General features: G+C 37.0%; 1 protein-coding gene across 1 annotated transcript in view; it reads left to right on the top strand.

The window, feature by feature from the left end:
• LOC136877673 (dynein axonemal heavy chain 8) overlaps positions 1-16,847 on the top strand; it is a 353,345-nt gene extending 336,498 nt beyond the window's left edge. The window contains exons 29-31 of the mRNA XM_068228699.1: positions 7,711-7,832; positions 16,430-16,591; positions 16,703-16,847. Of these exons, the coding sequence (XP_068084800.1) occupies positions 7,711-7,832; positions 16,430-16,591; positions 16,703-16,828 (410 nt within the window). The 3' untranslated portion in view covers positions 16,829-16,847. The remainder of the gene's footprint in view (positions 1-7,710; positions 7,833-16,429; positions 16,592-16,702) is intronic.
• The last annotated feature ends 498 nt before the right edge of the window (positions 16,848-17,345 follow it).

The raw sequence follows: 17,345 nt of genomic DNA on the forward strand, positions 1-17,345 counted from the left end.
GATTTGCCAAGAGATTCAAATAAGAGAATCGTTATGTGATACCATAATCAGATCAAGATTGAAATGGTATGGCCATGTAATGAGAATGGATTCTTGCTCAGCAGCTAAGGAATGGTTGGAGAAAACCTTAGATGGCAAAAGACCTAGAGGCAGACCTCGAAGGAGATGGATTGAGGCCAAATGGATGCTTGTTTGTGTTCAATTGATATTATATTTAGATTAGAGAGTAACAACATTTCTCTTGATGTGGCTTCCTTTACATTTTCGTCAACTGATAAAGCGTGGTGCTTGAAACTTTCTATTTCAAATTTAAATTCTTCAATGTTGAGATCAGCAGTGTAGATATTTTCCTATTCTTCTTCTTTCATTTTTAGATCTTTTGTTTGCATTTCTTTAATAATTCGAACTCCATTCAAAAGATCCAAACTTGCCGTTTATGTTGTCCAAAGCTTTAAATCTGTCACTGAGTTCCGTAATCATCTGGTCAGTAACCTCTAACATAGCTACTTGGTGCACATTCTCAGTACTTGTTGGAGCTTCATCGCCACACAGCTCATCAGACATTTTTTCTTTTTTCTTTGTCTTTTTCTTTTTCCTGAGAACTCAGATGGTAGATCACTCATGCTTGCTAGGAATTTACACTCAGTAATGGCCTCAGACGGAACAAACTCTCTGCAAGACTTCAAGAGCGTTAAAAGACCTTGAAGGTTCCGGGCAGCCAAATCTACTCTAACATCTTTTCTTTGAAAAAACTCATTGACATGATTGATCTTTTTGAACAAAGCATGCCAAAAACATGTGAAAACGATGAATTCAAGTTTCCCAATATTTTTCAAAAGGGAGCTGGCCTCACTCTTAGTTTGAGGTGTTGAGAGATCATGGTTTTTAAGATCCTCTAGAGCTTGCACAACTTTACCATAATGTTTATACATAGCTTCGACCGCATCTAATCTTGCAGACCACCGGGCGAGTTGGCCGTGCGGTTAGGAGCGCGCAGCTGTGAGTTCGCATCCGCGAGATAGTGGGTTCAAACCCTACTTTCGGCAGCCCTGAAGATAGTTTTCCATGGTTTCCCATTTTCACACCAGGCAAATGCTGGGCCACGGCCACGGCCACGGCTGCTTCCTTCCCATTCCTAGGCCTTTCCTGTCCCATCGTCGCCATAAGACCTATCTGTGTCGGTGCGACGTAAAGTAACTACTTTACAAAGGTGAAAAAAGAGAGTATCCTCCTAATTCAATACAATAAATATTCCGTCATTAGACAGAGTAAACAAATTCAAGCGTGTTTCAGCTCGTTTGAGCCATCTTCAGTGAAAAATGAGGGGAGTTTGAAATAATTTACATAATATAAGTTGAAAAAATGCTAAAAAACATAATGAAGGAGCAAATGAAAAAACAAACAAAAGGGAGCCTAGACGGAAACAAAATTAGCACAAATATACAATATTTACATCAATATGTGGAGCAAAAAACAACTCACTGCAACAAAATTCAGTGAAAAGGTGTTAATTTAAAATAATAATTGAAACTAAAATCTGTGTTAACTGTGTTAAGCATTTTTTCAACTTATATTATGTAAATTATTTCAAACTCCCCTCATTTTTCACTGAAGATGGCTCAAACGAGCCGAAACATGTTTGAATTTGTTTACTCCGTCTAATGACGGAATATTTATTGTATTGAATTAGGAGGATACTCTCATTTTTCACCTTTGTAAATTGAAAAACCGTCAATACAGAATGATTCTAATATCTTGTAATGTAAAGTAACTAACAAAAAATATCTTGCAGACCATCTTGTACTGCTTTCAGGTTTCAATGTCAGTGGCACATATTTTCGGAGAATTTCCCAGCGTGAAGTTGAAGCCGCAAAGAAAGAATACATACTGTTCAAAGTTTCGAAAAAATTCTGAGCCTCAATAGAAGCACTGGCCATGTTAGCACCAACTAAATTGGAGGAATGTGCAGCATATGGGACAAAATATGCTAGCTCATTCTCCTGAAGTAGTCTGGACTGAACTATATGCTTCCCGACCATATTTGCCCCATTGTCGTAGGATTGGCCTCTACAGTTCTCTAAGTTTAGTCCATCTTTGTCTAATTTTTTTAGGATTTCTTGGCTGAGACCTTCACCTGTTTTGTCACTAACTGGGATAAAATCAATAAAACTTTCTTCTATCTCCGATGTATTTGTTTTGACGTAACAAACTACTTGAGTCATTTACTCACTGTGGCTGATATTCGGAGTGCAGTCAAATATTAAGGAATAATATTCCGCATCCAAAATATCTTGTATTATCTTTTGCCTTATGTTATTGGCAATAATTCCAAGGAACTCATCTTGTATTGTATGTGAGAAATACGAGATTTTCCCTTTCTTAAGCCACTCAGTATGTTCTAGATATGGGATATTGTAATGCGATATAAGTTCTATTGTGTTCAAGAACTTTCCACTGGATGGGTCACTGAAATCACAGTCTTCTTTAGTTCCTCAGAATGGACTCCCTTGCTTTGCTAGGAGTAGAATAGCATCGATAATCCAGCGCAATAATGCCTTCCAGTGAGACTCTTCTTGGTGGATCTGGTTTTGGAGTTCTGCATCAATACCTCCCTTTCATAAACAAGATTCTAAAGCTTTCCATGAACAAAGGCAAAGTTTGTGGTTGTATGAATTATGTTCAGGCAATTTTTCACTGAGTTTTCTCCAATTAGTAAGTCCTTTTTCTTTAGCTAAGGAAGGCACTTGATTTGATGCTAATTGTGAAAACAGCCTGCAGGGAACACTATAATAGAGCTTTCTTACTTTCACTAGAGCCTAACCATGATCTCTTTACTTTTTCTCCATTTTTGAGAACTTTATAAAACCAATCTTCGGTTAAGTTACGTCCTTCTCTGCTGCTATTACTTAAATTTGGCTCAATCAGATTTTCAAAGCTCATTTTTGTTATGTAACACCTTTCATAATCTGAAAAACTCTGTGGTCATGAACCAGGATCCCTAAAATCAAAGGATAACTCAGACGTTTCTTGAAGACCAGTTGTAGGGACTTCATCTTCATTCACTGAGTTTCTTACAAAGTTTGACATGTTGCGTGACTTCCTCTCCAGCTTCAACGTCATCTAAAATTTTAAAAGCCGGTATTAAAATTCAATCAGTAATATGATATATTACAAAATGAAGTATTAAAAAATTTGTCGTAAAGTCCGATAGGCACAATTAATTTATCTCTTCCCTAATGTCCTATAATTTAATTATTGAAATAAAAATTAATATTTACTTACCTGATTTTTCTTTTGAGCCTTCATCTTCATTAACATTAGGTTTTTTTAAAAATGCTTCTAATTTTGGTGTTTGTGACAGCGCATCGTTTTCTATACTCGGCTCGACTCAGTAATTTTCTGCCATCCATAATTTGGAAACTGATAAAAACGCAGCTCAAAGTGTACTAAACAATTCCATTTTCCAAACGCTGATAAATGGTAACACGAATAACTAACCAACACTCCGAACACTAATAACTAAATACTAAATGCAAATAAAATAAAACAACTGTCGGTTTGTATCAACACATGCAGACAACAGTGAACACAGGCTACATGTGTAGCCATCGATAACGACAACAATGACTGCAGGTGTCTGTTTAGTTTACTATTTATTGGAGCAGACGGGAGCATGGAGAGAAAGGAGGTGAGGTAGATGAGATGCTCATGCACTGCGTCAAGGTCAGACTGTTTTCAAGTCCCCAACCCTGCTGCCGAGCGCTCAGGCTACTAATTATTCGTATCAGTAGTAGGCATAACAGTATAAGACTCACTCCAGACACATGAATTACGTTAATTCTTGTGTCGTGTCTTATAATGAAGAAAATAACTTGGTATACAGTGTCAGTGTAATAAAGTTGATGAATTGGGCAACAAAATTAAATAAAATTAGACAATATTAGTTGTGGTATTATTATTTTGAAAAAATTAAATAACTCATTAATTTTTAATAAGCTTTTCAAATTTTGCTGACCCCTGAAATCTGCCGCCCGGGGCACGTTCTTTCCCTGCCCCACCCTACTTCCGGGCCTGTCAAGGAGATTCTAAAAACATGGCCTTGCAATTACTTCCATGTAATGGATATGTACAGTGAGGCGGCAGCATATCCGAGTTGAAGATTCCCTTATAGTTTTGGGCTAGTCCCATTCTACTGGAAACAGGCAAACAAAGAAAATTACAAGAACATGATGTTAATATTACAATTTATATGGGAAGGTTTTCTTCCCCCAAATAAAAATGCGTCATAGTACTGAAAAGCATTTTTTAATTAAAATAAACCATCAAATATGCAAGACTGCCCCTGCAAGTGAAAAGGTTGAGTTAAGACATGTTGAAGAAAAGATCTTTAGCTATGCTGGAACTCCCTGGGTAGAGTGAGAGCTCAGAACGGATATGTCTGCTTAACAGAGAATCAAGGTCAGAATGCAAGACACTAACTCCCGTTTTAAGATATAAGATATATCCCCCCAGTTTGCACGTGGTACCCTTCCAAAACAAGGGAACTAATCGACCAATTACGTGCGGAATTTTGGCAGAGCAGCATTTGTGTCTTCTTATATGAGGGTGGAACATTCTCACACCCTGTGTCAATTGCCAGAACACCTGAACCAATGGTTCCTTCTGATATCATTCCCACACTCTCTGATGTTCTCCAGAATACCAGAAACAAGTGTTCCTTCTGGCATCAGCGAGATGTGAGAATGAAATAGCCAGGCCTGATGTAGGGTGTTCAGTCTTCATCGCCATTTTACAGCACAGAACCAAGATAATAATCATCCGTAGAACAAGGATTGCCCCAACAAACCCAAAGATAAGGAGCCAAATAATAAATGTTTACCAAATCTGACTAATGTTATAACTTTATAACAGTTGGAAGGAAAGTCCACAAACTTCCAAAGGACCCCTTCTAACTGGAGAAATGCATAGGAAATGACTCTTCTAGCACACAGTCATCAGGATTGGGCAATAGAACACTGAAACTGACTATTCTTTTCTCTGAAGGAAATCAGGGCACAGGGTTTACTGTACGTGCACCACTGTAAATGTAGCTTCTCCCAGGAACTCACTTCCATCTTACAGAGTAGTGAGAACTCATGGCAGTAGTTTTGTTGCACTTGATTCAGATTCCCTCAGTAAGCCTATGCTGCCATTTTGAGAGAATACATATCCTAAATACGTGAAATAATCTACCAATTCCATTTTCATATTCCCAACTTGTCATTCAGCTCTCTTAGGTTTGAATGTGGAGTTTGAGAAGAGGTGCAATGAGTATGATATGAAAATTGGCCTTTCACTGTCTTTCAGCCCAGTCTGCCACTAAGGACAAGTTGTCCGCATAGGTCAACTGCTTGGTAAATTTCCACCTAGCTGTATCTGTCCATGCCATTTTATACTTTTCAGTAAATGATCCATGTATACTATGGACAATACAGGTAAAATATTATAGCCTGTAACTATTTTGAACCAAGCATGCATTCTTACATCAGTTCTTACTGTAGCCCATTTGTCTATATAAATCTTTGACTGCCTATAATATCTTACCCCCTAATCCCATAATTCCCGTTTTCTTTGTGTCGTATACATTATTTCCTTATTTGTTTGTAAGTGTGTTTGTCAAATAATGTTTTCTTGAATTCATGTATGTTGGTACTCAAATATTAAATATTGATATTGTGCTATACAGTGTTGATTGGTGGAACATCCTTTGTAATATTCTTCAAAAGTAGGCAGTCATCAACACAGAAATGAAAATCATTAACTATGATAAGCGGCATGTTACGAGCTGTCAGAGGAGAGATGGCGTTGACGACATTAGTAGAGCAGAGCTTTTAAAAGTAGGAAAGATCCTATTATGAAGATAAAGTTGGAATTCAAGAGGACAAATCGGGGCAAATATTCATTTATAGGATGAGGAGTAAGGAATTGGAATAATTTATCAAGAGAAATGTTCAATAAATTTCCAAGATCCCTGAAAAATTTAAGAATTTAAGAAGATAGGAATCTGCCACCTGGGCGACAGTCCTAAATGCAGATGATTTGATTGACTGATTGATTGATTGATTGATTGATTGATTGATTTGTTTTTTAATTTTTAATTTTCTGATAACAATAAAGCTAGAGGTTATTTAACCCCTCAGCGTCGCAGCCATTTAAAGAGCTTCCTACCCCGCGGCCGGATGATATTTCAACTACGCACGACTGAAATACATTGATTCACTTACAACGTTACTACAAGTATAAGAGTAGCCCGATATTCACGAAACTTGGAATTCCTTATGACAGAACTAAGTACGTGCAGATAATTACATAATTGTTTCACATTTCCTTAGTAATTTAGTTCCGAGTGATAGAGTTCGAAGCACTCTTGGAGACAGGGACCCAAGTCACACTCCTGGCAGCAGTACACTGATGTCTTCTTTTCGTCGTGTTTTTAACACACGATAAAACGTCTCTGAGGTTTGGATTTCTCACTCTTCGGTGCTAATTTCCTGATAAAATGTCTTTTCTGCAACCTTGGAACTGTATTATCTGATGCGCGCCGGCCTTGAATATTTCTTTCCCCGCCCGAGCGAGCGTATTTTGTAAACAAACCTTTCACAAGCTGCTCTGATGAGGTAAACCTAATTGCTCAATATTTGTCTCTGTGACGTGTGTGAATATTATTAGAGAATTTAGGAATCATAATTCACTGTTGAAAACTTCCCTTTCACCTGTATAATTATCTTTAGTCTCCTACACGAAATTTCCAAGTACTGTTTCCTCCTCATCGTCACTCTCATCATTTACCACTGCCACATCATCTATTTCATTATCAGTGCTGCTAATACTGTCACTACTACTTCCGACTAAACGTTCATCTGAATTATACAATATTCCAAGCACGTTACTGTCAGTCAAACCACGGCTGAGCGCAGCGCGCCACACGGACTGATAAAGCTGCAGCGAGACCGAAAGCAGCAGGACGAAACTAAATGAGGGGAATAACACTTACTGTATGCGAAACAAACCAACTCGATACATATTTCAGATAAAAGGTCGAGACATCGTCTTTCAAGCGAGATATATACCATGAACAACTGGCTCTCGTATCGTATGACAGAAAGCAGCACTTGCTGATGCCTACACAGAGCGCTCGTGGAGAGTTACAAAAATATTACGAGCTGAGAAATAAAGACAAATATAATAAATAAACCACAATCCCAATGTACAAATAGAGCAAAGAATATCACGCGAAAAGACAAACTTCTCAGATCATCATTTCTTTATTTTCTTCTATGGAAAAGAATGAAGCAAACAGACTTTTTAAAAAAAGCAGAAATTATTGCTCAGACTTACTTGACAAATAATTAACCTTGCAAAAACAACTACATTGTAATGATTTTCAGTTCTTATTTACAACACTGATAAACCTGAAAATGTCTTCTTGGCAACAAAACAATTTGCATATCAATAACTACAAAACTCTTTGCGCTATAGTCATAATTGTGAAGCCATGTATGGGTTTAAATGACGTATAGAGGTCGGCGGCTACGGAAGAAAAGAGGGTCTATACCACGTATAGAGGTCGGCGCTGAGGGGTTAACAAGGAGCTAATAAACAAGTTATTTTTTCTGTTAAATGAATTGCAACACTAGCAAATTTTATTAAAATATATAACATGTGTCACAGGATTCTTGACGGCCATGCGACAGGAGGTGGCTCGAGCTCATAAGGGCTGGGCGCTTGATTCAGTTACTCTTCATAATGAAGTTACCAAGCTCTTCCAAGAAGAAGTGAGAAAACCTCCTGGGGTAAGTCTTGTAATATACATTAACTTAATAGTCCTTAATAGTCATCACTGATTTCAGTGGGATGATATGTACTAATAATGATCATCATTAAGTCAGACGTGGAAATGAACGCATGACAGGTTGGTATCAGAAGATAAAGCAACAGAAAAATAGACAAGGACCAACATTCAAACAAAGGGGAAAAAAGGAAAAGGACTGTCCCCAAATCTTCATACATTGCTGTCTTTAGATAGATAGGCTGAACAGATAATAACAAAAACAGCAGTAATCAATGTGTTGACTTTCAGAGGCATGGCAGACAAATTGATAGAGTATATTGGGGGGAGGAAGGATGTACAGTTTAACCTGCCCATAACAGAATCGCATGGGACTTTAAAAATGTTCTGTTGTATACAGATTTCTGTTTAGAACACTGTTATTTACTTACATAACTATACAATTTTATTTGTTACTTCATATCAGGCCAAGGAGGAACCAAACAATATTATAAACACCACACTATGTCTTAATACAGTTTTACTTCCACTTCAAATGCAAATGTACAGTAAACTTCACTTTGTCCAATATTTATCTGCATTTATCTGGAGTCCCATTCTCACTTTACATATCGCTTGAAATAATCTAAATTGTTCCTAGTCAGGGGGAAATCTCCCAGATATTTTAAGTGTTGTAAAGTTTGTCTCAATTTTCATTGCAAAAAGTTCAAGGGAGAAATCTCTTCGCATTTACTCTTTGCCAAATCGAGATTTGCCCTGGTTAAGCAAACATCACTCCCAAGGCTGGAGCTTTGTGGTGCCCAGTGTCTTGCTAGATTGACAAAGAAGGTAATTCCTATATTGCATTTAATAATCCACAGCACTGGCTTGTGGACAGACTCCATGGTTGTCCTAGCTTGGTTAGATGAAATCCCTACAAGATGGAAGACTTACGTTGTGAATTGGGTATCAGAAATTTGGAATGCAACTGGCACCATGTACCATGTACAGATAACCCTGCTGATGTGTTGTCAAGAGGAATATGTCCCATGAAATTAAATCATCACTCAAATTGGTGACATGGTCCATCGTGGCTTGCCAAGAAACCTAGTAAATGGGCCCATGAAAAACTGTTACCACAGAGCCTGATGAGACCACTGTCAAGCAGCACAAGCAAACAGCAACCTTAGCAGTTACTCAGTCTGCTGATGAGATTGCTGTCAAATTTTCTTCCATTATTAAATTTCAGAGAGTAGCGGGATAGTGCCTGCATTTCATCACAACACCAAGAATCTTGATGACTAGAGGTCAGAACCACTTGCATTAAATGAATTTCAAACTTAGCCAGATGCAAAATTTTGATCTCTGATGTATTCATAATGCTCATCTCAGAAATATCACAATCAAATCAACAACCCACTATGATATTTCTTACAGTACAATAACAATCCACAATTACTATCAATATATACTTCACATAATATGAGCACCTTTTAAATTCTAACTCTGGTAACACTCAGATGTATCACCTTTTATTATTAGGGTACATTGCCTGTCTGTTAATGAATTAATTTGATTATTACTATGTTTATCTTGCTTCCCATACAAATTTTAAGGAAATAAAAACTGTCATCATCTCACGTCACAATTAAAATGTGAACTTTTAAAAGATTTTAAATGACACCATAATTAAACCATTACAAAGTATCACTGATGAAAATGCATCTACAATGTTAATTTAATATTCACTTTACATTGGGAATAAGAGAATATTAATTTTCATTATTTTTGAATCTGAAAATATATTATAAATAAATTACATTGAAGACACCTTCCAACATCTAGCTATCATACTGAAAGAAAATCCTAAGTAACCACAGTCAAAAGTAAATATAAATAATGTTACTTTTAGCTACATTCTGCTTTACTGAGAGTACTTCACAGTACAAGAAATTTGGAAATTGATCCAGTTGATGTGTTGTTTTTCAGCTTAGATATTGCTATCTCCACTTCCAACCATGTCAGACTAGTGGTATTTTTGCTGCCAAAATCATAAGGTTCGTCGTCTAATGGAGTGACATTTCATAACAGTTCAGCAAAGTTTCAAAGTGCATTTGGAACTCCTGTAATATTTTGGTCTTATCCCTAGTCATCTCACCATTAGGAAGTTCTACAGATTGGATAGATTCATTTTGAGTTCTTCTATTCTTAACAATACTGTATAATAGTTTTTTATTTCCATCCTGCATTATTTTGGTAGCCAGATCTTCCTTGCATTTCTGCTTTTCAGCTACAACCAACTGTTTGACCTGTAATTTTTTCTTTCTGTAAAGTGACAGCTTCTCCTCTATTTCATGTTGATCTCCCTGCATTCTTGCTTGATATAAGGATCTTCTTGCATGGTTTCTGTCATTGATAGCATTGATATCATCATTCCACCAGGCAGTTTCTTTAGGTTTTCTTATTTGACTCTGTCGTTCACATACTTTTTCTGCTGTACCAACCACAACCTTCTTTAGAGTGTCCCATTCTTCATCTACCAATTTCAGTTCTTCTCTCAGCAACAACCTGCGGATACCTTCCCTGAATTCTTCCTTTACACTTGGCTTGGTTAGTCGCCAAGTTTTTATTTTTTGGATTATTTTGTTACAGACTTTGGGAGGTCTTTCCTCTGCAATAACTGCAACCGACAGTCTATGGTCTCCACCAAGGTCTTCACTTCGAATGACCTTAAGATCATTGACATTTTTCCATACATTTTGATCTATCAGAATATAATCTATTACTGTACCTATTTTATCATCCCAGCTATATCTTGTAATTTTATGGCAGTCCCTTTTCTTGAACCAAGTGTTACTCACTATCAGGTTGTTTCTCATGCATAGATCTAGCATATATTCTGCCTCTTCATTTCTGTTTTCCATTCCATGAGGGCCCAGTATGGATTCATATCCTGTTCATTGTGAGCCAATTTGTGAATTAAAATCACCCATTACAATTAGATTGTCATACTCAGTGTGTTCTTCCAAGTTATTAAGGAAGTTGGCCTTTTCCTCCTTTGAACATCCTACCTGTGGAGCATAGCCTTGGATCACATTGTACTTTTTCCCTCCTAAGTTCACAAATAACTTAATTATCCTTTCACTAACAAACTCAACTTCACTACAAGCATCTATGTCTTTATGTATTAAAAATCCTACTCCATTCTTAGACTCTAATTCATTTTCAGACCAGTAGAGACTATAATCCAATCTGATATTCATTTTTCCCGTTTTCTTCCACTTTGTTTCACTCAGGCCCATGATCAGAAGTTTCCTCCTTTCCATGAGGTTGACCAGCTCTTCAGTTTTGTTTGTCAATGTCAGGATATTTAATGTTCCCACTCTGATACTTTGTCTTTGTTTGGTTTGGGTAGCTGGTGTAACATCGGGCTGTAAACCGTCATTCGCACCAAACTGATGTCGTCGTTGTGAGCCAACTTGTGAATTAAAATCACCCATTACAATTAGATTGTCATACTCAGTGTGTTCTTCCAAGTTATTAAGGAAGTTGGCCTTTTCCTCCTTTGAACATCCTACCTGTGGAGCATAGCCTTGGATCACATTGTACTTTTTCCCTCCTAAGTTCACAAATAACTTAATTATCCTTTCACTAACAAACTCAACTTCACTACAAGCATCTATGTCTTTATGTATTAAAAATCCTACTCCATTCTTAGACTCTACTTCATTTCCAGACCAGTAGAGACTATAGTCCAATCTGATATTCATTTTTGCAGTTTTCTTCCACTTTGTTTCACTCAGGCCCATGATCAGAAGTTTCCTCCTTTCCATGAGGTTGACCAGCTCTTCAGTTTTGTTTGTCAATGTCAGGATATTTAATGTTCCCACTCTGATACTTTGTCTTTGTTTGGTTTGGGTAGCTGGTGTAACATCGGGCTGTAAACCGTCATTCGCACCAAACTGATGTCGTCGTCGTGAATTCCTACGTCCGAGGCTCGTATTATTCTTGAAAGCAACTTCTTCAGTAATCCCTCTGTTGAGCCTAACACAGACAGAGATTTTCTTTCCGGGTTTTCTCCCTTAGCATTTGGTGTCCAGTCACCTCAACCTTCAAGGCAGCAGGTTGTACTCATATTAATCCCTGAATACAGGGCTGCCTCTTCTGCCATCTCCACCATACCGAAGTCCACCTTCTTCGCTGTAGAAGTCATTGAGGTGTTCACTCATAACCCTGAGCTGGGACCCTTACCAGATGTTACACACCAGGTCAGTGTGCTCTGGGACTCACATAGGCAGGGGTGCCACTCCCTGGGTAGGACTGCCTCCGAAAAGGGCCCTACCTGCTACATAAAAAGGGACCAAAAACAGACGTCAACAACTACCAAGGAATAACACTTTTATCTGTTACATATAAGATTTTTTCTTAACTCCTATTGAACAGACTAACACCACAAGTTGGGAGAGTATCAGGATGGCTTCAGGAGAGGGCGTTCTTGTCAGGATCAAATCTTGAGTCTAAAAATGATAATCAAATATTACAATGCGCAACCAAAGAACATCATCATCTCTTTCATTAACTTTCAAAAAGTATACGATTCAATAGATAGACACACATTAATGGACATCTTCAGAGAATATGGCATTGATCAAAAAACACTCAACTTATTTAGGTTAATACTAACAAACACCATATCCAACGTGAAATTTCGAGGAGAGATCAGCAAACCCTTCCAGATAAAAACAGGTCTGAGACAGGGTGACAGCTTATCACCAACATTGTTCGACGTGGTTCTAGATAAGGTCATGAAAACACTGTGGGAACATAATGACTCAGGTGCTATAATAGGTAGTAAAAATAAACATGTCAGACCCAAGTGTTTGGCCTTTGCTGATGATTTGGCACTCTTCGCTGAGACAGATATCTTATTGCTGAGACAGAACAGGAAGCAATAACACAGATAAATGAACTACAGGAGATAGCCGAGAAAACAGGTTTAAAAATCTCCTTCACAAAAAACAGAGATGATGAGCATGGACAGGAATTATGTGAAGAGAACAATGCAGACGAAATATGGCGAAGTGAAGGTCACAAAGCAGTTTAAATACCTAGGAGAGATTATCAGCAGCAATGGGATGGATAAAGAGGCCATGGAAAATAGGAGACTTAAGTTGGAAAGGCTAAACACTGCCACCAAAGCCATTTACAACAAAAAGAATCTTTCCATTAATGCCAAATTAAGACATTATGATGCTGTGGTAAAACCAGTGATTCTGTATGAGGTGCAAACAGCAACACTAACGAACCTGGAAAAACTACTAAAGATTGAAAGGAGAATATTAAGGAGGATTTACGGCCCAAGGGTGGTAGAGGGAAACTACAGATTACGATCAAATAAGCAGATATACAAAAGAACAGAAGACCTGGAAACAACAATAAGGAAAAGATGGCTGCAATTCTATGGACACTTGGTCAGAATGAATCCAGCAAGGTTAAATAAACAAATTTTTAATAAAATATACTACTTGAAGAGCCAGGGGCGATATGCCAAGCAGATGAAGGAAGAACTCAAGAGGTTAGGAATTACCAATGAAGAATGTCGTGATAGAGACCAATTCAGGAAAAGACTTTTCAACATAAAAGTTCTTGTGGAAGAAAAGAAAGAGCGCAGAGGGGGAAAATGGACTGAAGAGAGAAAAGCGTAACATTCTGAAAGAATGAAGGCACTGTGGAGAAAGGGGAAGGAAGAAGGGATGATAAGAAGGAAGTGAAGTGGTATTGGCATGGTCCTAAGTTTGGCTGGTTCGCAGGAAAGAAAGAATAATTGTTCAATAATAATAATAATAATAATAATAATAATAATAATAATAATAATAATAATAACAAAAATAGGAGATCTTATGAAATTTTATTTATATATTTTCATGTGGTGATAGTGGCTCAGAAGGTGATGTTAGCAAAGATACTCAGAGTGAAGATGATATTGAAGGTATGCACAAATGGAAATATTATTGCCATTCGAATACAAATTCGAAGCAACTTCTTACATTTCATTATGACTGGAATTTGTTTTACAGCCTCGTATTCCCGCACATTTCAAATTTATATGAATAGGTAAGAATGTCTACATATTAGTAAAGTTTCTGTTTTTTTTTTTTTCTAGATATGAGGGATTATGATTAGATAAAAATAATGAAAATATAACTTTTATCAAGCACTTGTCTGCTGTGAGAAGCCATGTTTTAGAGCATGTTGAGTGACAATGTTTACTAATGCACACTCATTGAAAATATTTATTTATTTATTTATTTATTTATTTATTTATTTATTTATTTATTTATTTATTTATTTATTTGTTTATTTATTTGTTTGTTTGTTTGTTTGTTGATTTATTTATTTATTTCTTTATTTATTTATTTATTTGTTTATTTATTTATTAGCGCCCTTTTTTACAGTGGCCAAGTTAGGGCCCGAGGCTCTCTCTTACACTTAACCACATTCCACTCAAAATTTTAAAATACTAAGATACTTAAAATAGTTAAAACTACAAAATTAATAGAATTGAAAATGTATTTAAATAAATTACTAACTAAATTAATATTAAAACTAATTAATATTAAAAACTCTTAAAACTGACTAATCCTCACATTGCCATTAATAAAACTGTTTTAATAAAACAGCCAAGAATAATTTCAGTGCCGGTTTCCTCTCTACGGCATTTATAAAAATGGTAAATGAAATGTTCTTGTAGACAGATTTAATGAGACAGGTCACTCCCTCTCAGATATGTGCCAAACAAGTTTTATGCAGGTCAAAGCTGGATGATATAAAAAGGTAATTGAGAGATCTTGGCTTGACAAACGTTCATTTATCCCTCACATTAGAAGAAAGTACAAAAGGGTGTAGAATTCACTATTACACATTTCTGTGGTGATTCATAGCATGCTTTGTTGTATGTAGATGAAGAGATGTCTATTAAAATGAACACAGACACTCAGTCCTTGAGCCAACAGAGTTAACCATAAGCAGTTAAAATCCCTAACTTGGCTGGGTATCAAAATCAAGGCCAGTTTGCTGACCACTCAGTTTCAGAACCAGTTAACCACAAGTCACCATGTTTTAAGTGGAATTCAAATCACAGTGAAGTGGCTATTGATTGTTTATAATTCAACATGAATTAGCCAGGTTCAAGCAATGATTGCCTTTAAGTCATTGATGATGTCAATATTACACCCCTTGGGATTGAATTTGTTCAAGCTGCTCCCAGGCAAGTCAGTAGCGGCGATTAGGGGGGGCGAAGGGGGTCAGTCATCCCCTCACTTTGTGGAGGAAACATTACATTTTTTATTTCATTTTAGCCAGCAGAAACTGAGAATTATAGGAATTATTTTTAAAATGGTATAAGTCCTGTTGTCTTATCAGATAATTCTTTCCTTTATTTTAAAAATTATTAACAAAATGATTAGTGGAAATATCATAAAATGTCGTTCATCGCAGCTAACTGATTTTTATTGCATCATAGCAAATAGTGGAGACTTAGCATGTGCTATGAGGAAGGGTAGCAGTTAGTTTTTTTTTTTGCCAAGATCATAGACATTGAGGTACGATTCACCCACTTGCCATGTGCATTCATCAGTCGGGCAGTCTATTTATAGTGTCTGTTAGCTTCTTATGTGTGGTCAAATACTGATGACTTTTAATTTTATAATCATGCCATACTTCTATATAATTGTAATACATGTATAATATTCATCCTTTGGTGAAAGTTTTATTGCATAGTATTGAATCAAAATATATAAAAACTATTATTACTGCTCTTAAGTTGGTAAACTGTTAACACTTACCTTTCTGTCTGAATTAGCTTTTTTTTTAAATGTATATACCCTGCCCCTCCTTCCCACCTCACTATATCCCACAAACCTGGGTACCTTTTGTTGTCTGAACATTCTTTGCCCCACACTTCATATTCCCAATTGCCTCTACTGAGGCAAGTGGTACGGTACTTAATAGAAAGTCCTGTTTTCCTGGTCACATCTCCAATAAAATTATGATAATTATGTATTTAGTTTAGCTATCCAAAATTATCACTCACTTACTCCCTCAGCTGTCATATGGCTTTTAGTGCCGGGAGTGGCTGAGGACATGTTCGGCTTGCCTGGTGTAGGTCTTTATAGGTGACCTTGATTTGAGATGATCATGATGATGATGATGATAATGAGGTTGCAAGAGGGTAAAACCCGGTGTTGGCACGTAACCTTCTCCTGTTGAATAACACCAAGGGGTCTGCTCAAAGCTTTACATCTCTATCTGATGGACGAATCACCATCAACAGTGTCATATGCCCTCACTCCATATGAACACTGCGGAGAAGTTTAGAATGGAATTCAGGCTCTTAGCACGCAATCTAGTGATTCAAAATTGTATACCACCATCTCCCCTACACTGCTGGCCAACATGCTGATGATGACAGTTTTTCAACAAATGGGACTCCAACCAGCTAAGCACGGTGTCAGACCATAAAGACTCGACGACTTAACAATCATGGCCACCAGGCGGGCGCTATCCAAAATGAAATGAATGAATTCTTTTCAAAGTTGTAATTGTCTCTCTTTGTTCCTGTAGGAAGGAGTCTATGTGTACGGACTGTACTTGGAAGGTGCAGGCTGGGACAAGAAGAACAGCAAGCTCGTGGAATCTCCAATGAAGGTGCTGTATGTGTCTCTACCGGTGGTTCATATTTTCGCCATTAACAGTACAGCACCTAAGGATCCTAAGCTCTACCTGGTATGAACTTTTTATAAATTACTTTTACTATTACTTAATACAAGTAAGAGCACTTGCAAGAGATACGTGTCTTCTGTATGTATGAGCTCAATATTTCCCTTTATGTTCCAGTGCCCAGTGTACAAGAAGCCCAACCGCACAGACCTGACTTACGTCACTCCTTTATGGTTGCCTAGTAACAAACCTCCAGAACATTGGATTTTACGAGGCGTCGCTATTTTATGTGACATAAAATGATGAGCTTCATGGTAAACAACTCCTTCTTTGAGTATCATTTCTTTGATGATGTTTGCTCATGGAAACAATCTTGTATGCCTGTTTTTTTATTCAGAGCTTTATGAAAGCATTCCATTTTTATGGAAGTTAGAAAATATGCTCAGACTTCTTATTATTGTATTAAGTTGTATATTTTCCTAATAAATCAATTTAATAAGTTTTATCATGTTACCATTGATGCTTTCACGGCCCATACTTATACACATGATAGTCTTTTTTGCTTATATGGTGTCAAGAAAATAAGGTGAACTTCTTTACATTTAGCAGAGAACATTGCTCTGTGTCTTCAGAAGAAAATCTCGACTGTTCACAAGGAAGACTTCTCCAAGAATGAAAGTTTGAATTTAGACGTTAATAATAGAAGTGGAAGTGGTGTATTCATTCATCATCAGATGGCTCACCGCATGCGGTACAGCGCTAGCATTCAAAGCGGAAGCTGATGGAACCATCAGAATCAGTCTTAGAGGGAGTCACGTAA

The sequence above is a fragment of the Anabrus simplex genome, chromosome 7, assembly GCF_040414725.1.
Source record: "Anabrus simplex isolate iqAnaSimp1 chromosome 7, ASM4041472v1, whole genome shotgun sequence".
Classification (NCBI taxonomy): domain Eukaryota; kingdom Metazoa; phylum Arthropoda; class Insecta; order Orthoptera; family Tettigoniidae; genus Anabrus; species Anabrus simplex.